The following is a 13,762-nucleotide window of genomic DNA, read 5'->3' on the forward strand; positions in this document are numbered from 1 at the left end:
TCCAGAATCGGCACCGGAATCGACGCTGGAAGGGGAATCGATTCCAGCATCAGAATCAGCTCTGGCATTAATTGCGAAAACGGAATTGGAATCAGATAGGTCCGATTCCGCGCTCCCACCACTACATTCTAGAGTACATCTTGAGTCGGTGGCAAAATGCGATTCCTAGCTCGATTCCGATTCCGGAGACAATTTTGATTCCGGAGACGATTTCGATCCCGGAATATATTCCGGAGCCGATTCTGGAGACGACTCCGGAATCGCCTCCAGAGTCAACTCCGGAATCGATTCCAGCAACAAAATTGACTCTGGAATTGATTGCGAACACGGAATCGGAATCAGATAGATCCGATTGCGAGCTCCCACCACTACTCCAAATCATGCCTCTCTTCTTGACTTCTTCTGCTATTGGGCGTAACGTCCTACGAGGACATGCCGGCCTATACAGGCTTTCGAGACTTTATTCAGTACCACGCAGTCGGATAGTCAGTCAGTCGTTGATAACGGGCATGTTATTCGAGTTGACGACTGTTTCAAGGGACCGCCTCTCTTCTTGGCATATGACCTATGGACACAACAATCTTACATTAATCGACCACATTACTTTATTTTATCATGTACCAGATGATAAAAACCACCAGTTAAGTTCTCGCCTATAATTTACCATTTTAAACTATCTAAAATAAGGGGCAGTTAAGTTTGTAGATCGGCACCTACACAACCGCATGAACTGGTGGGAACCGATCCGTTATCATCACCGCTTCAAGCTGCACCTCGTGAGCCATTCACAGATAGGATCTGGATCCGCCTATCCCGCTTATCAACGGCCGTCACTGTGGAACAAGTGGTCGCTTCTGTAAAGCGTCGCTTAGCCACCGATGACGTTATAGCGTATTGCCTGCTGAGAAGAGGGGTTAGTGTGGACAGCATGAATTGGCTTTCATTCAAAGTGAGGGTCCCGGCTATCCTTCGAGATGCGGCACTCACACCATCCACCTGGCCCGTCGGTATCGGTGTACGTGAGTTTTTTCAATCCCGTCAACACGACCACCAAACCTCATCTCCTATAGCCACCCGAAACCGCTTTACTACACGCACACCAGCTACTAGTACTGAACACCGCTACACCACACGCACACCAACAACGACTCACCGTTTAGCCGCACGCACGTCTACTCCACCTGATCCTGAAACAACATCATCACAACAGTGTCACCCCCCGGTGAATGATACCTTGGAAGCACCCAACTCAACACTTGTTTCTGGACCGCCCCAAAACCACCGTGCTTCATCTCCGCACCTACACCAGTCTACAATCGATCGCTTTTTTCTCAACTAGACGAAGTTCCGCTCATTGCACGCAACAAACACGCCAAGCCTCATGCTCTGACAACGCAGCTCAATTGACTTACCGTTTACCCGCTTTATCCAACCGCCACAATGACAACGCTACCGCTGAGTATTTAAGCTGCTATTATCAAAACGTTAGAGGTTTGCGTACTAAAACAAAAGAATTTCACTTAGCTGTATCGGAGGCTGACTTCGATCTCATCGCACTCACGGAAACTTGGCTTGTTGACAACATTCCATCTGCTCTTCTCTTCAACAACAACTTCTCTGTTTACCGCTGTGATCGCTCTCTCAGCGGCTCTAGCTCTCGCGGTGGTGGTGTTTTGCTAGCCGTTTCTAACGCATACGAGTCGATAGAATTACCTTCCCGTGATCGTTCTCTCGAGTATATTTGTGTGCGCGTCGCCTGTAATAACGCACATCTGTACGTCATGGTAGTATACATTCCACCGCAGCTTAGCTCCGAGATACCGACTCTTCGCTCTCTACATGGTTGTATCAGCAGCTTCACTCTCACACTGAAGCCTTCGGATCTGCTGTTTGTTATTGGCGATTTCAATCAGCCTAGCATAAGCTGGTCCACAGCTGATCCTTCGTCCTCGCCAGCATACTCATCAATCACGCACTATGAACCAACTGCGCGCTCACTGGCCAACAACACCTTTGTGGATGGATTTAAATTTAACGGATTAGTGCAACTTAATCACATCAATAATTCGCACGGACGCATGCTTGACCTGCTCTACGCTAACAATGCTGCAGCTAAATTGTGTTCGCCTGTCTTTCCAAGTGTTGTTCCGCTTGTACCTCTTGACTCCTACCATCCGGCGTTAGACTTCAATATACGTATTAACTCGTCGACCCGACGCAATTCGACGACTCGACAAAACTCGACGACAACCGCATTTTATCGTTATAACTTTGCTAAAGCTGACTATGTGAAACTGAACGACATGATATCAATGTTTAACAATAGCTTTCATTGTTCCAATTTTATTTCACTTGACGAAGCAGTATGTTCATTCTCGTCCTTCATGCTGCAAGCCTTTGTTGTATGCGTCCCAGTTCAGCGTCCTAAACCTAACCCCCCCTGGGCGGACCGCACACTCAAACGACTCAAACGTGTAAAAAGAGCTGCTTATCGTCACTACCAAACGCGCCGCTGCCAAAGATCTCGCTCGATCTACTTTGACACGCACTCTTTATACTGCAGCTATAACAGGTTTCGATATCGCAGATATTTGAGTAAAATTCAACGTAACCTCTGCAGGTGGCCTGACTCGTTTTGGCGCTTCTACAACAGCAAAACAAAATCCACGCATACACCGAAATCCATTACGTACAAAGGAGCAACAAGTGCCAACACTAATGAAATGTGCAATCTCTTCGCGGATCGCTTCGCAGATTGCTTTTCACCGGCCATGAATGATACCGATACCATTGATGCTGCTCCCGTCAACACTCCGGCTGGAGCAATTAACATGAGCACTCCTTTCATCGACAGTGAGATCGTTTTATCTGCCCTAGCGCAACTAAAGCCTTCCTTCGCTCCTGGACCCGACGGAATTCCTTCTACCGTGCTGAAACGCTGTCAAACGACAGTAGCACCTATCCTTGCAAAATTGTTCAATGCATCGCTAGCCAATGGCTACTTTCCCAAAGCATGGAGGAAATCTTGGATGGTTCCTATTTACAAAAAGGGCGACAGGACAGATGCCATCAACTACCGGGGTATTACATCCTTGTGTGCCATTGCCAAGGTGTTCGAACTAGTGATATACAAAAATCTGCTACATGCATGCCGCAGCTACCTAAGTCCGTATCAACATGGATTCGTGCCAAAAAGTCGACTACCACGAACCTGGTTGAATTTGTAACCTATTGCACTAGTCAAATTGATGCCGGAGCTCAAGTCGATGCAATTTATACCGATCTAAAAGCAGCATTCGACTCTCTTCCGCACGCAATTCTTCTCGCTAAACTCGATAAGCTAGGAGTTCCCAGCCCGCTCGTACAGTGGCTTAAGTCGTACCTAATTAATCGCACATACATCGTGAAAATTGATAAGCACATGTCCAAAGAAATAGTCAGCAGCTCGGGTGTGCCACAAGGAAGCAACATTGGCCCGCTTCTCTTCATATTGTTTATCAACGATGTTACCCTCGCTTTACCTCCCGACAGTATCAGTCTGTTTGCCGACGACGCAAAAATTTTTGCGCCTATTAACAACACAGGTGATTGTTCATTCCTGCAAGACTGCATCGAAATTTTCTGTTCGTGGTGCAAGCGTAATGGACTGACTATCTGCATCGAGAAATGCTACTGTGTGTCTTTTAGTCGATGCAGGAGCCCAGTGACTGGGACCTACTTCATGGACGGCACTGCAGTTAATCGACAGAATCATGCCAAAGACCTGGGCGTTCTGCTTGACTCTAGTTTGAACTTTAAACAGCATATCGATGACGTTGTAGCCAGAGGAAATCAATTACTTGGCGTGGTTATCCGGACAACTAATGAATTCCGCAACCCCATGTGCATCAAAGCTGTGTACAACTGTATCGTTCGTTCGGTTCTGGAATATTCGTGCGTAGTCTGGAGCCCAACTACCGCTTCTTCAATTGCTCGAATTGAGGCGATTCAACGTAAGCTCACGAGATATGCCCTACGCCTACTTCCCTGGCAGGATCGCAATAATCTTCCTCCGTATGCTGCGCGGTGCCGTCTTCTAGGCCTTGAACCTCTTTCGGTTAGAAGACGCAATGCACAGTGTTCTTTCATCGCTGGATTGCTAAATGGCTCTATCGACTCATCGCCATTGTTGCATCGAGTCGATATCTATGCACCATCCCGAACACTTAGGTCTAGAGAAACTCTACGGCTCGCTCAACCCCGTTCCAGTGCTGGTCGGTCAGACCCTATGTTCCGCATGTCGGCTGTCTTCAACACTGTCTCGGATTGCTTCGACTTCGACATCTCAACTCAGTGCTGAACGTCTCCGGCTTTGCCGTGGCCGCAGTGAATTGCGATGCAAATCTTGTTTTTGCTATGTATTTTTTTTTATTGAACTGTTACATCTTAATTAGGCCATACGGCCCGTTGAAGATTAATAAATAATAATAATAATAATCTATTTATGGTAATCCAAAAATCCGACTTTTCCTCACTGCTGCTGATTCATTTCCTTCTTGTACCTTAGCTGCAGAATGTCCTGGCTGGTAAACCGCATCCCTTTCGCATCTTCCTCGGTGGATGAGCCAGCCCCTAGCTCACCGGGCTGCTTATGCTCCTTGTAGTGGTTACGTAGGTCCACCAGGAGGCGGAACGAGGCATCGCACCGATCGCACTGGTACGGATTGCTGCCGACGTGCGTTTTCATGTGCTTCACCATGTCGTTGCTCTGTGCGAAGCTGCGCTCACAGTACGTACATTTGTAGGGCTTTTCGCCCGTGTGGGTCCGCATGTGCCGCTTTACCATGTAGCTGTTGGTGAATCTGTGAAAAATGAATGTTCAAATAATGAAACATTTCTTTGTGGAAATCTCAGCTGACCAGTCACAAACCTCATTTTGCAAATTTCACACCCAAACGGCCGTTCACCTGGGGAGGAAAAATGGACAATTTTTTAGTTACTTTTCCATTTACCAAACACAATCCCTCCCAGCTTACCTGTGTGTATCAATTTATGCTTGATTAACGAGTAATGTTTATTAAACTGTGATCCACAAGTGTCACAGCTAAATGCTTTAATTCGTGTGTGCGTATTCTGATGGCTCTTTAGTCCTCCTAAAACAACGAAAAAGTATTAAAAAGAAGCATAACGGTTAAGATAATCCGTAGTGAGGAAACTGTAATCTTTGCATGATCCTTACCTTTCGTGCTAAACCGACAGGGGCACAGCGGGCACGCCCACGGCCTCTCGCCCGAATGCATTATCATGTGCTGGCGCAGGTTGTTCTTCACATTAAACTCCTTGCCGCACAGCGAGCACAGATAGTCGGACCGCTGCGTATGCGTGCGTATATGGCTCTTGAGCAGCAGTGCCGTTTGAAAGCCCCTGTCGCAGAACGGACAAAAGTGTGACCGGCCCGTCGCATGGCAGTACTGGTGCTGCTCGAAGGCGGCCTGCGCTGCAAACACTTTCGGACATTGCTCGCACGCCCGTATCTGGTCCGGATGCGCCGCCTTCAGATGGTCGGTCAGTGCGTCCGGCCCGGTGAACGCCGGAACATCGCACAGCACACATTTGTAGAGATCTTTTTTCGTTTCGAGCTTCTCCTCTTGCGGGAGCGCTTCTTCTGCTGTCGTATCGTTCAATATTTCGATACTTTTCTTGCAATTTGGTTCGGTATCGTCATCCGATCGGGAGGTGGTGCTGTTGTCTAGAGTGGCGTTGCCTTTTTCACGCGTCGTTGTACGCCTGCCATCATTTATCTTGCTCTTTTCTTCTGGCAGTTTGTCCTCGACACTTTCAAGCGCTTTCATTTGAGTTAAGACCACTTGCCTCCGATTCCCCTGTCTCGTCCGTGCTGGAGCTTGAGTTTCAGCAACAACTCGCTCATTACTTGCCGAGGGCTGTATGCGTTTGTGTTTCCTCTTCGTTGCTGCAGCATTTCTACGCTTTTCATGCACCTTTTGCTTCGCTATGACGATTTCTGGGCGATGCAGCACTTGACCTTCTTCGAGCGACTCGTCGGAATTATCCTCCAGTGGGTTGCAGTTCGTCACAGTATCCACAATTCCCGGCTCCAGCTCAGATATAACAACTGCCTCCTCCACCAACACATCGGGCGTGTAATCCCCCTTGACCGTAATCATTACTTCATCGCACATCGTCGCATCCTCCTGCTCGTTGCACAACCTTTCCAGCTGCTCTGCACTTTGCCCACATTGCACGTACAAAGCGTACGCCTGTAACACTTTCTCGCCACAGTCCTGGCAGATTTTGGCCGGCCAGTTTGTGGTATGATCGTTGAAGATGGTCGGAAAGAGGATTTCCAGCATGCAGTGCAAGCTTAAAGATTCGCCCGGATCGCATGGTTCCTGCATGCAGTGGTTCATCTTCCAGGGCGTGACACAGATGCGGCAGAAGGTTGAGCGAAGCGATAGCTCGACTGAATTGTTTTCCTCGTCCATGGTGTGGTACACAGTGAACAATTGTGTAAATTGCTACAAAATAAAATCCTTCAGAATGGTTCAATTTACAAAAAAATTAGCTACATTGCACCTTTCCCGTACGAACACACAGAATTCCAATGTTTACATGTCATCAGCACGGGCAATTTCCAAAACAACACATTATCAAGGTTGATTTAGTTAAGGTATAACGAATAGTAATTGAGTGAAGGTATGACGAATAGCTGAACAAGTCTTGTTTTATTCATATTTCAAAATGGAACCCGACTTCCGTTGTTCGATGGATCATACATTTTGTGTAGGACATGTTAGCAGTGATTCGTGCTCAATTTAGAGTTCAGTTTCATGAATCTCTCGATGAAATTCATACATATGAATTATCAGGATGAGTGATTCGATTCTTGAATTCACTGATTCAGATTCATGAATTTGAATCTCGGTTGCAAAGATTCATGAATCTCCAAATATTCTTGAATCTCCAAATATTCTTGAATCACCAAAGATTGATGAATCTCGAAAGATTCATGAATATCAAAAGATTCATCTCTCCAATGATTCATCAACCCCATGAGAATGATACATCTAAAAAATTCATAGAGCTTAAGCTTCTCATTATTACTCTTTTTGAAGCAACAACCTACATGGTCATTCCAGCCTATACATGCTTTCGGGACTTCTTGGCAAGTCCACGCAGTCAGATAGTTTGTTTTGCTACGGGGAGACGGTCCATGCGCGGCTTAAATCCGCGACGGATTTATCATGTTATTTGGTGAGATCGCGCAAATTAATTATTTTGCAAATGATACATCCCTAAAGATTCATGAATCCCTCGATATATATGAATTTTAATGGATTTATTAATCTTTTAGGTTCATGAATCTTTGAAAATTCTTATAACTTTCGAGATTCATAAATCCTTGGAGATTCATGAATTTTTGAAGAGTCAATTCGAGATTCGAATCACTCATCACTGAAGATTCATATGAATGAATTTCATCGAAAGAGTCATGAAATCCAACACTAATGACCACTTAGGTTGTCATGCGAAGAAGAAGAATAATAAAAGCTCAAGATCTATGAATCCTTGGAGATTTCTGAATCACTAGATATTCGTAAATCTTTCGAGATTCATAAATCTGTCGACATTCGTGAATCTTTTGAGATTGGCAAATCTTTCCAACCGACATTCTGAATCTGAATCAAATTTACACAATACTGGTTCAATTTTTGTAAAATATAACCCGATATCATTATGGAAGCAATTGTTTAATAGAAACTTTGAGCCTCGCTACAACATTCGCCGTTATGCGGGTTTCATATCATTATTGGATACAAAATATATATTTCATACGATACAGGCGCGTTAGAATTACTGGCGGCATAGGTAGTCCTATACCTAATACGAGACTATTACACCATAATAAAAACAATAAAATAAAATAAAAAAAGTTACATTACCTAGAAAAATCACCTACAAACGCCTCTTCCCTATAAAGAATACAATTTAGCTTGCTCTATTCTTCCAGTTTGCAATTGATTCTGTAGCACTTTTTGCTCGCAATACGCAGACAACATCTTTCTCAATATCTCTCTTCAGTTGCGATTTCTGCCGGCTCAAGTTGTATCGTATTTATTCTCCTAAAAGTATGTGGTTAGTGCAAGTGTAAGCTCCGTAAAGCGCAAACTAGTACCGCGACTGCGTATATGCTATATCCCCAATTCCCCCTCATTATTACACACCCGTGTAAACTGCTACAGACCTGCTCCGCTCTGCTCAATCGTCACCACCGCTGCCCTCATACTTTTGGCTGTACTGGCCCATCTCTTTTTGGTATCGCAGCTTCAAGATTTCCGTGCTGGTAAAGCGTATATCCTTATCGTCCACGACCGGCGACGGCCCGATACCGTTCTCGCTCTCCACGTAGTGCTCCTGGTAGTGGTTGCGCAGGTCCTTCAGCAGCCGGAAGGACGCGTCACACCGATCGCACTGGTACGGATGGTCGCCGACGTGCGTTTTCATGTGCTTCACCAGCACGTTGCTTTGCGCGAAGCTGCGCTCACAGTACGTACATTTGTAGGGCTTTTCCCCGGTGTGCGTTAGCATGTGCCGTTTCACGTGGTACGGCGAGACAAACCTGTGAAGTGTGAGTGGCCCGTTAGGAGAAGTTTACAAATGCAGTTGGAAATGAATATGTTCTTACCTCATGGGACAAAGCTCACAGACAAATGGGCGTTCTCCTACGAAAAAAGAGGGCAAAACACACACTACTCGTTAGCAAACAAAAACACTTAACAATCGCTTTCTTTATGCAGTTTTCCTGTTACCTGTGTGAATGATCTGATGCTTCACCATCGAGTAGTGTTTGTTAAACTGCGAGCCACAGATTGGGCAGGTATAGATCTTCGTTTTTGTGTGCGTACGCATATGCACGTGCAGGCAGGCTGGAAACAAACACACACAGCAATAAATAATTACTTGTTCCCCTGCACTCACCACCTCTTCTCTTCCCGCACCTACCTTTCGTATTGAACCGACAGGGGCACAGACGGCACGGCCACGATTTGCTGTCCGTATGGAATGTCATATGCTTCTGCAGGCTGCTCTTGGTGGTGAACCCCTTGCCGCAGTACGAGCACAGGAACTTGGGACCGCGCGTGTGCGACTTGGTGTGGCTCGTCAGCAGCCCCTCCGTCTGGAAGCCCTTGTCGCAGAAGTCGCAGAAGAACGACCGACCGGTCGCGTGACAGTACTGGTGGTGCTGGAACGTTTGCTCGCTGACGAACACCTTCGGGCACTTGTCGCACGGCCGTATCTGGGCCGGATGTTCCGCCTTCAGATGCTCCGTCAGCTCGCCGGGCGTCTCGTAGGTTGGCCCCGAGCACAGCTGGCACCGGTACAGCTCCGTCTTGGATTCGAGCTTTCCCTCCGCGCCCGGCTCGACCTTTGGCTTACGCTCGCGCTTCTTCCTTTCCTTCGGCACCTTCTCGTCGGTCGGCTTCGCTTTCGGTGCGCCTCTCGCTTTCTTGGCCCTGCCGGCGGACGACGGTGGTGTCCATTCCGGCTCTGCGCTGTTGCTTTCCTCGGCAAACTCTAACTCCTCCTCTTCGAGCATTTCCACCTCCGGTTGCTGCTCCTCCTGCAGTTGCTCCTGTGGGTCCTCCAGCTCCTTCTTGATTTCCATCACCTCCGCAGGTGCGGTGTGCGCTTTCTTCGTCCTCGAGCCCTTCGGTGCGGGTTCGCTTTTACGCGCCTTCGCCGTACGTCGGCGCGATGAGGCGGGCAGTGGTTCGAGCTCCGGCTCGAGCTCCGTTTCCGGGATGAGATCGCACTCCAGGAACTCTTGCGCCTGCTCGTCCACCACACAGTCCACCGGCACGATCTCTTCGTCTGCGTGCATTTCCTCCTTGGCGGAACGTTTCTGCAGCCGGCCGCGGCTATCGAGACAGGTCTCGTACAGCTCGTGCGCTTCCTGCACCTTGCGCTTGCACTCCCGGCACACCACCATCGGCCAGTTCATGGTGTAGTCGTGCTGCACCTGCTCCTCGTTGAACACGCCCGGGAACAGCTTCTCCAGCACGATCTGCAGGCTCTGGGACCCATTTTCCTCCAGCGGTTCGTGCATGCGGCACGCGTCCGCCGCCTCCGTCTCTAGCACGCAGATGCGGCAGCACGCCGTTGCGTCGGTCGATGGCCATACCACGTCCACGTCCATCGCGGATCAATTGCACTTGCACTTGCGAACGGGGAATAAACGAAATGGGGCAAAGTGCTTGTTTTTTTTACCCCACAGATGAGCTTAGCGATTTGCCCACACAGCCCAAGCGAGGCGTCTTTCTCTTTCTTTTTTTTTTGTTGTATTGTGCGCTGTCAAACGAACGCGTCGAAACGTCATTTTAAGCGAACGAGGTCGTTACATGCAAGGTGTGCTGCATTCAAATGGGACGTTTTCCCAATTGCTCACAAACAAACTGCTTCTTTTTGAATTGAGAGAAATAAAAATGTATAAAATGCATTTATAAATAAGTGATTAAAAAAAAGTATTTGCGTTCTTATTTCTGGGCGATAATTTATGCGGAACAACATTTTGTTATATTTTTCAAAATATACAATCATTTGTTACGCGATTCAATTAGTAAAATGCCTCTTTTTGGGACTGTGAAAAGCTGTCGAACTCATAAAATAATTGCAGCTTTCCCACTGCTCCGGACGAAAACGAAACTGGAACATGGGTTTGGCTTCATCTATAAACTATTGGTGGCGACTCTTTTTTCCCTCCCTACTCCATTGCAGGAAACTCGGTCGCCTCTGCCATAACTTTCCGCTGGCCAGCGCTTTCCTCGTACCGCTGCTCGCTGTACTGGCCCATCTCTTTCTCGTATCGCATCTTCAAAATGCTTGTGCTTGTGAACCGTATCGCTTTCCCCTCGTCCGCGGACGAACCGGCCCCTTTATCGACCGGCGTGCACGTCTCCTTGTAGTGGTTGCGCAGATCGGTGAGCAGCCGGAACGATGCTTCACACCGATCGCACTGGTACGGGTTTTCGCCCACGTGCGTTTTCATGTGCTTCACCATGTCGTTGCTTTGCGCGAAGCTGCGCTCACAGTACGTGCATTTGAACGGCTTTTCACCGGTGTGCGTAAGCATGTGCCGCTTCACGTGGTAGGTCGAGACGAATCTGTAAGAGAGGGAAGGATAATTTTTAGTCCTTTGCACTGCGATGGTTAGCATGTCAAATCAAAACCGTACCTCATCGGGCAGAGATCGCAACTGTACGGACGTTCACCTGGAAATAGAGATGATATTTTAATAATAATTCACAAACACACACACTCATCACACTCGTTCATGCCTACCTGTATGGATTAGCTGGTGCTTGATCAGGGAGTATCGTGTGTGGAACTGTGAGCCACAAATATCGCAACTGAACGGTCTTAGCTTCGAGTGTGTTCTCTGGTGTAAGTTTAATGCACCTGCGCAAAAGAAAAACGAACAAAACATGTCAAGAACATATCATGCTGCACAAGATTCACCCCCTGAAACATACCCTTCGTACAGAACCGGCTCGGGCACTGCGTACAGGCCCACGGTTTCACGCCCGTGTGGCGCACCAGATGCTGCCGCAGGTTGCTCTTGTTGTTGAACTTCTTCCCACACAGCGAGCACAAAAACTCGGCCATCTCCGTGTGCGACTTGGTATGGCTTTTCAGCAGATTCTCCGTCTGGAAACCCTTGTCGCAGAACATGCAGAAGTAGGAGCGCAGCGTCGCATGGCAGTACTGGTGATGCTGGTACGCTGCCTCCGTCATGAACACCTTCGGACACTTGTCGCACGTGCGTATCAGGTCCGGATGTTCCGCCTTCAGATGCTCCGTCAGCTCGGTGGGCGACCCATACGTGTGCCCCTCGCACAGCTGACAGTTGTACACGTCCACCTTAGACTCTAGCTCAACGCCACTGCCACCCTGATCCGACAAATATTCGGCCGCTTCCACCTTGATCGTTGCGCTTTGCTTCCGTTCCTTCCTGCCTTCCGTGCTGCTTTCATCGCCTTCAGCTGGTTCGGATTTAATTTTGGGCTTCCGACCCCGTTTCTTTGCCACCGGTGGTTCGACGGTTTGTTCTGCCGTGGAGTCATCCAGCTGATCGGTACTTTCTGCCCGAATTTTGGGCTTTCGACCCCGTTTCTTTGCCACCGGTGGTTCGATTGCTTGTTCCGTGGTGGATTCATGCAGCTGATCGGTACTATCTGCCCGAACTTTGGGCTTTCGACCCCGTTTCTTTGCCACTGGTTGGGAGGTTTGTTCTCCCGTGAATTCATCCAGCAGAACGATATCTTCTTCCAGCACCATTTGCTCCTCTTCCGTGACGCTCTCGTTGGTCCGGTCCTGTTTACTCATTCGCTTCGGTCGCTTGTCCTCCTCCAAGAGCACGGTGGTGGTCTGTGGTAGTGGCCGGGTTCGTGGTCTGCCTCTTTTCCGCGGTACACTTTCCTCGTCCAACGCTTCCAACGGCCGCAAGGCGGGTGGTTCCTCCTCCCTCGACAGTGCTGTCTCGCCATCGTCAAAGCTACACTCGATCAGCACCTCGTACGGTGCACAGGATTGTTCCGCCTTCTCATCGTCCGTGCAGGACCGTGGAGCTTCCCCTAGATAGCGCTGCAGCCGCTCTTCGCTCTCTATCAGCAGCAGGTACAGCCCGTACGCGATCATGATCTTGTGCTTGCAGCTATCGCACGCTTTCGTTGGCAAGTGTTGCTGGGTGGTTTGTGAATCTTTCCCTTCCGGACTGGCAAACATGGGAAACATTGCCTCCAGCATCATGTTAAGGCTTACCGAATGGTCGGCGTCTATCATCTCGTCCATGCCGTGTATCGCCTCCGGCTCGGACACGCAGACCCGGCACCACTCCGGCTCGAGCGCCGCTGTGGAAGGATATTCCTCATCCTTCATGTCCATCGCGGGCGGTTGGGAACAATTTCTTTACAATTTACACTAAAATTTTGTTTATCGCTGTTGTTGTTTACGAGCCGATGCTAGCAAACTCGTCCACTTGTTTGTCGTCGGTCTATAAACAAACGTCATCGCGGTAACAAGCTGTTGCCAAGGTACATACAGGGTTGCAGGGCTGTCAAACCCGAAGCAGAAAGTGTGAGCATAAAGAGCATCGGAAATAAAGTAATTATGAGTTTATCTTTAATGTTTACGATATGATTGCACGGGATTATACAAGAATTGAGAGTGTAGAATTGTAGTGTTTTTGTTCGAGATAAAAAAAACATCATACTCTGAGTTACGATAAATATTAGATGTCATTTCCAGCACCCGGATTAACAAATACCCGGACAAACGGAATTCCACCATAGTATTTTTAATGATTGCGACTAAAAATTTACATATTAGATATCTTTCTCTTTAAAATTCGCTTGAAATGGAAAGCTATTGGCTCAGGAAGCTTAAGTTGTGTTTCAGGTCTAGTTCCTTCGGCCCTCAGGTGCTAGACGAGGATAGATTCGTGATCAATTTCAGCATTAGATTCAGATTTGATTCAGGTTTCGGACGAGCTTTGGGATCAGTTCCCGGGTCGGGATAGTTCACGGTTCATCAGTTCTGAGATCCAGGACTTAGATGTAGCACCGAAGTGTGGGCCCAAGATGTTATCAGTTTAAATTATGGTTCTACCTATACCAGCAAATTATATTTCGACTTGTTAATTTGACCTAGTTACAGGGCAACGCAACAAAAAAAAAACTTGGATGTGTAATGTAATGAATTTCGGAAA

At 47.8% G+C, this 13,762-nt stretch overlaps 2 protein-coding genes across 2 annotated transcripts; both read right to left on the reverse strand.

Moving 5' to 3' along the window:
* Positions 1-595: 595 nt before the first annotated feature.
* Positions 596-6,604, reverse strand: LOC120900580 (zinc finger protein 27-like). The gene is made up of 6 exons (XM_040307746.1): positions 6,574-6,604; positions 5,219-6,515; positions 5,016-5,132; positions 4,910-4,946; positions 4,479-4,841; positions 596-708 (listed from the first exon to the last, which is right to left on the reverse strand). The coding sequence occupies exons 2-5, from the start codon at positions 6,480-6,482 to the stop codon at positions 4,511-4,513; spliced, it is 1,749 nt and encodes a 582-aa protein (XP_040163680.1). The 5' UTR covers positions 6,483-6,515; positions 6,574-6,604; the 3' UTR covers positions 596-708; positions 4,479-4,510.
* Positions 6,605-7,788: 1,184 nt separating this feature from the next.
* On the reverse strand, positions 7,789-13,050 carry LOC120901161. Its single transcript, XM_040308871.1, has 8 exons — positions 11,529-13,050; positions 11,338-11,454; positions 11,231-11,267; positions 10,764-11,159; positions 9,001-10,202; positions 8,808-8,924; positions 8,684-8,720; positions 7,789-8,617 (listed from the first exon to the last, which is right to left on the reverse strand). The coding sequence occupies exons 1-8, from the start codon at positions 12,937-12,939 to the stop codon at positions 8,257-8,259; spliced, it is 3,678 nt and encodes a 1,225-aa protein (XP_040164805.1). The 5' UTR covers positions 12,940-13,050; the 3' UTR covers positions 7,789-8,256.
* Positions 13,051-13,762: the final 712 nt, after the last annotated feature.

The sequence above is a fragment of the Anopheles arabiensis genome, chromosome 3 (genome assembly GCF_016920715.1).
Source record: "Anopheles arabiensis isolate DONGOLA chromosome 3, AaraD3, whole genome shotgun sequence".
NCBI classification, from domain to species: domain Eukaryota; kingdom Metazoa; phylum Arthropoda; class Insecta; order Diptera; family Culicidae; genus Anopheles; species Anopheles arabiensis.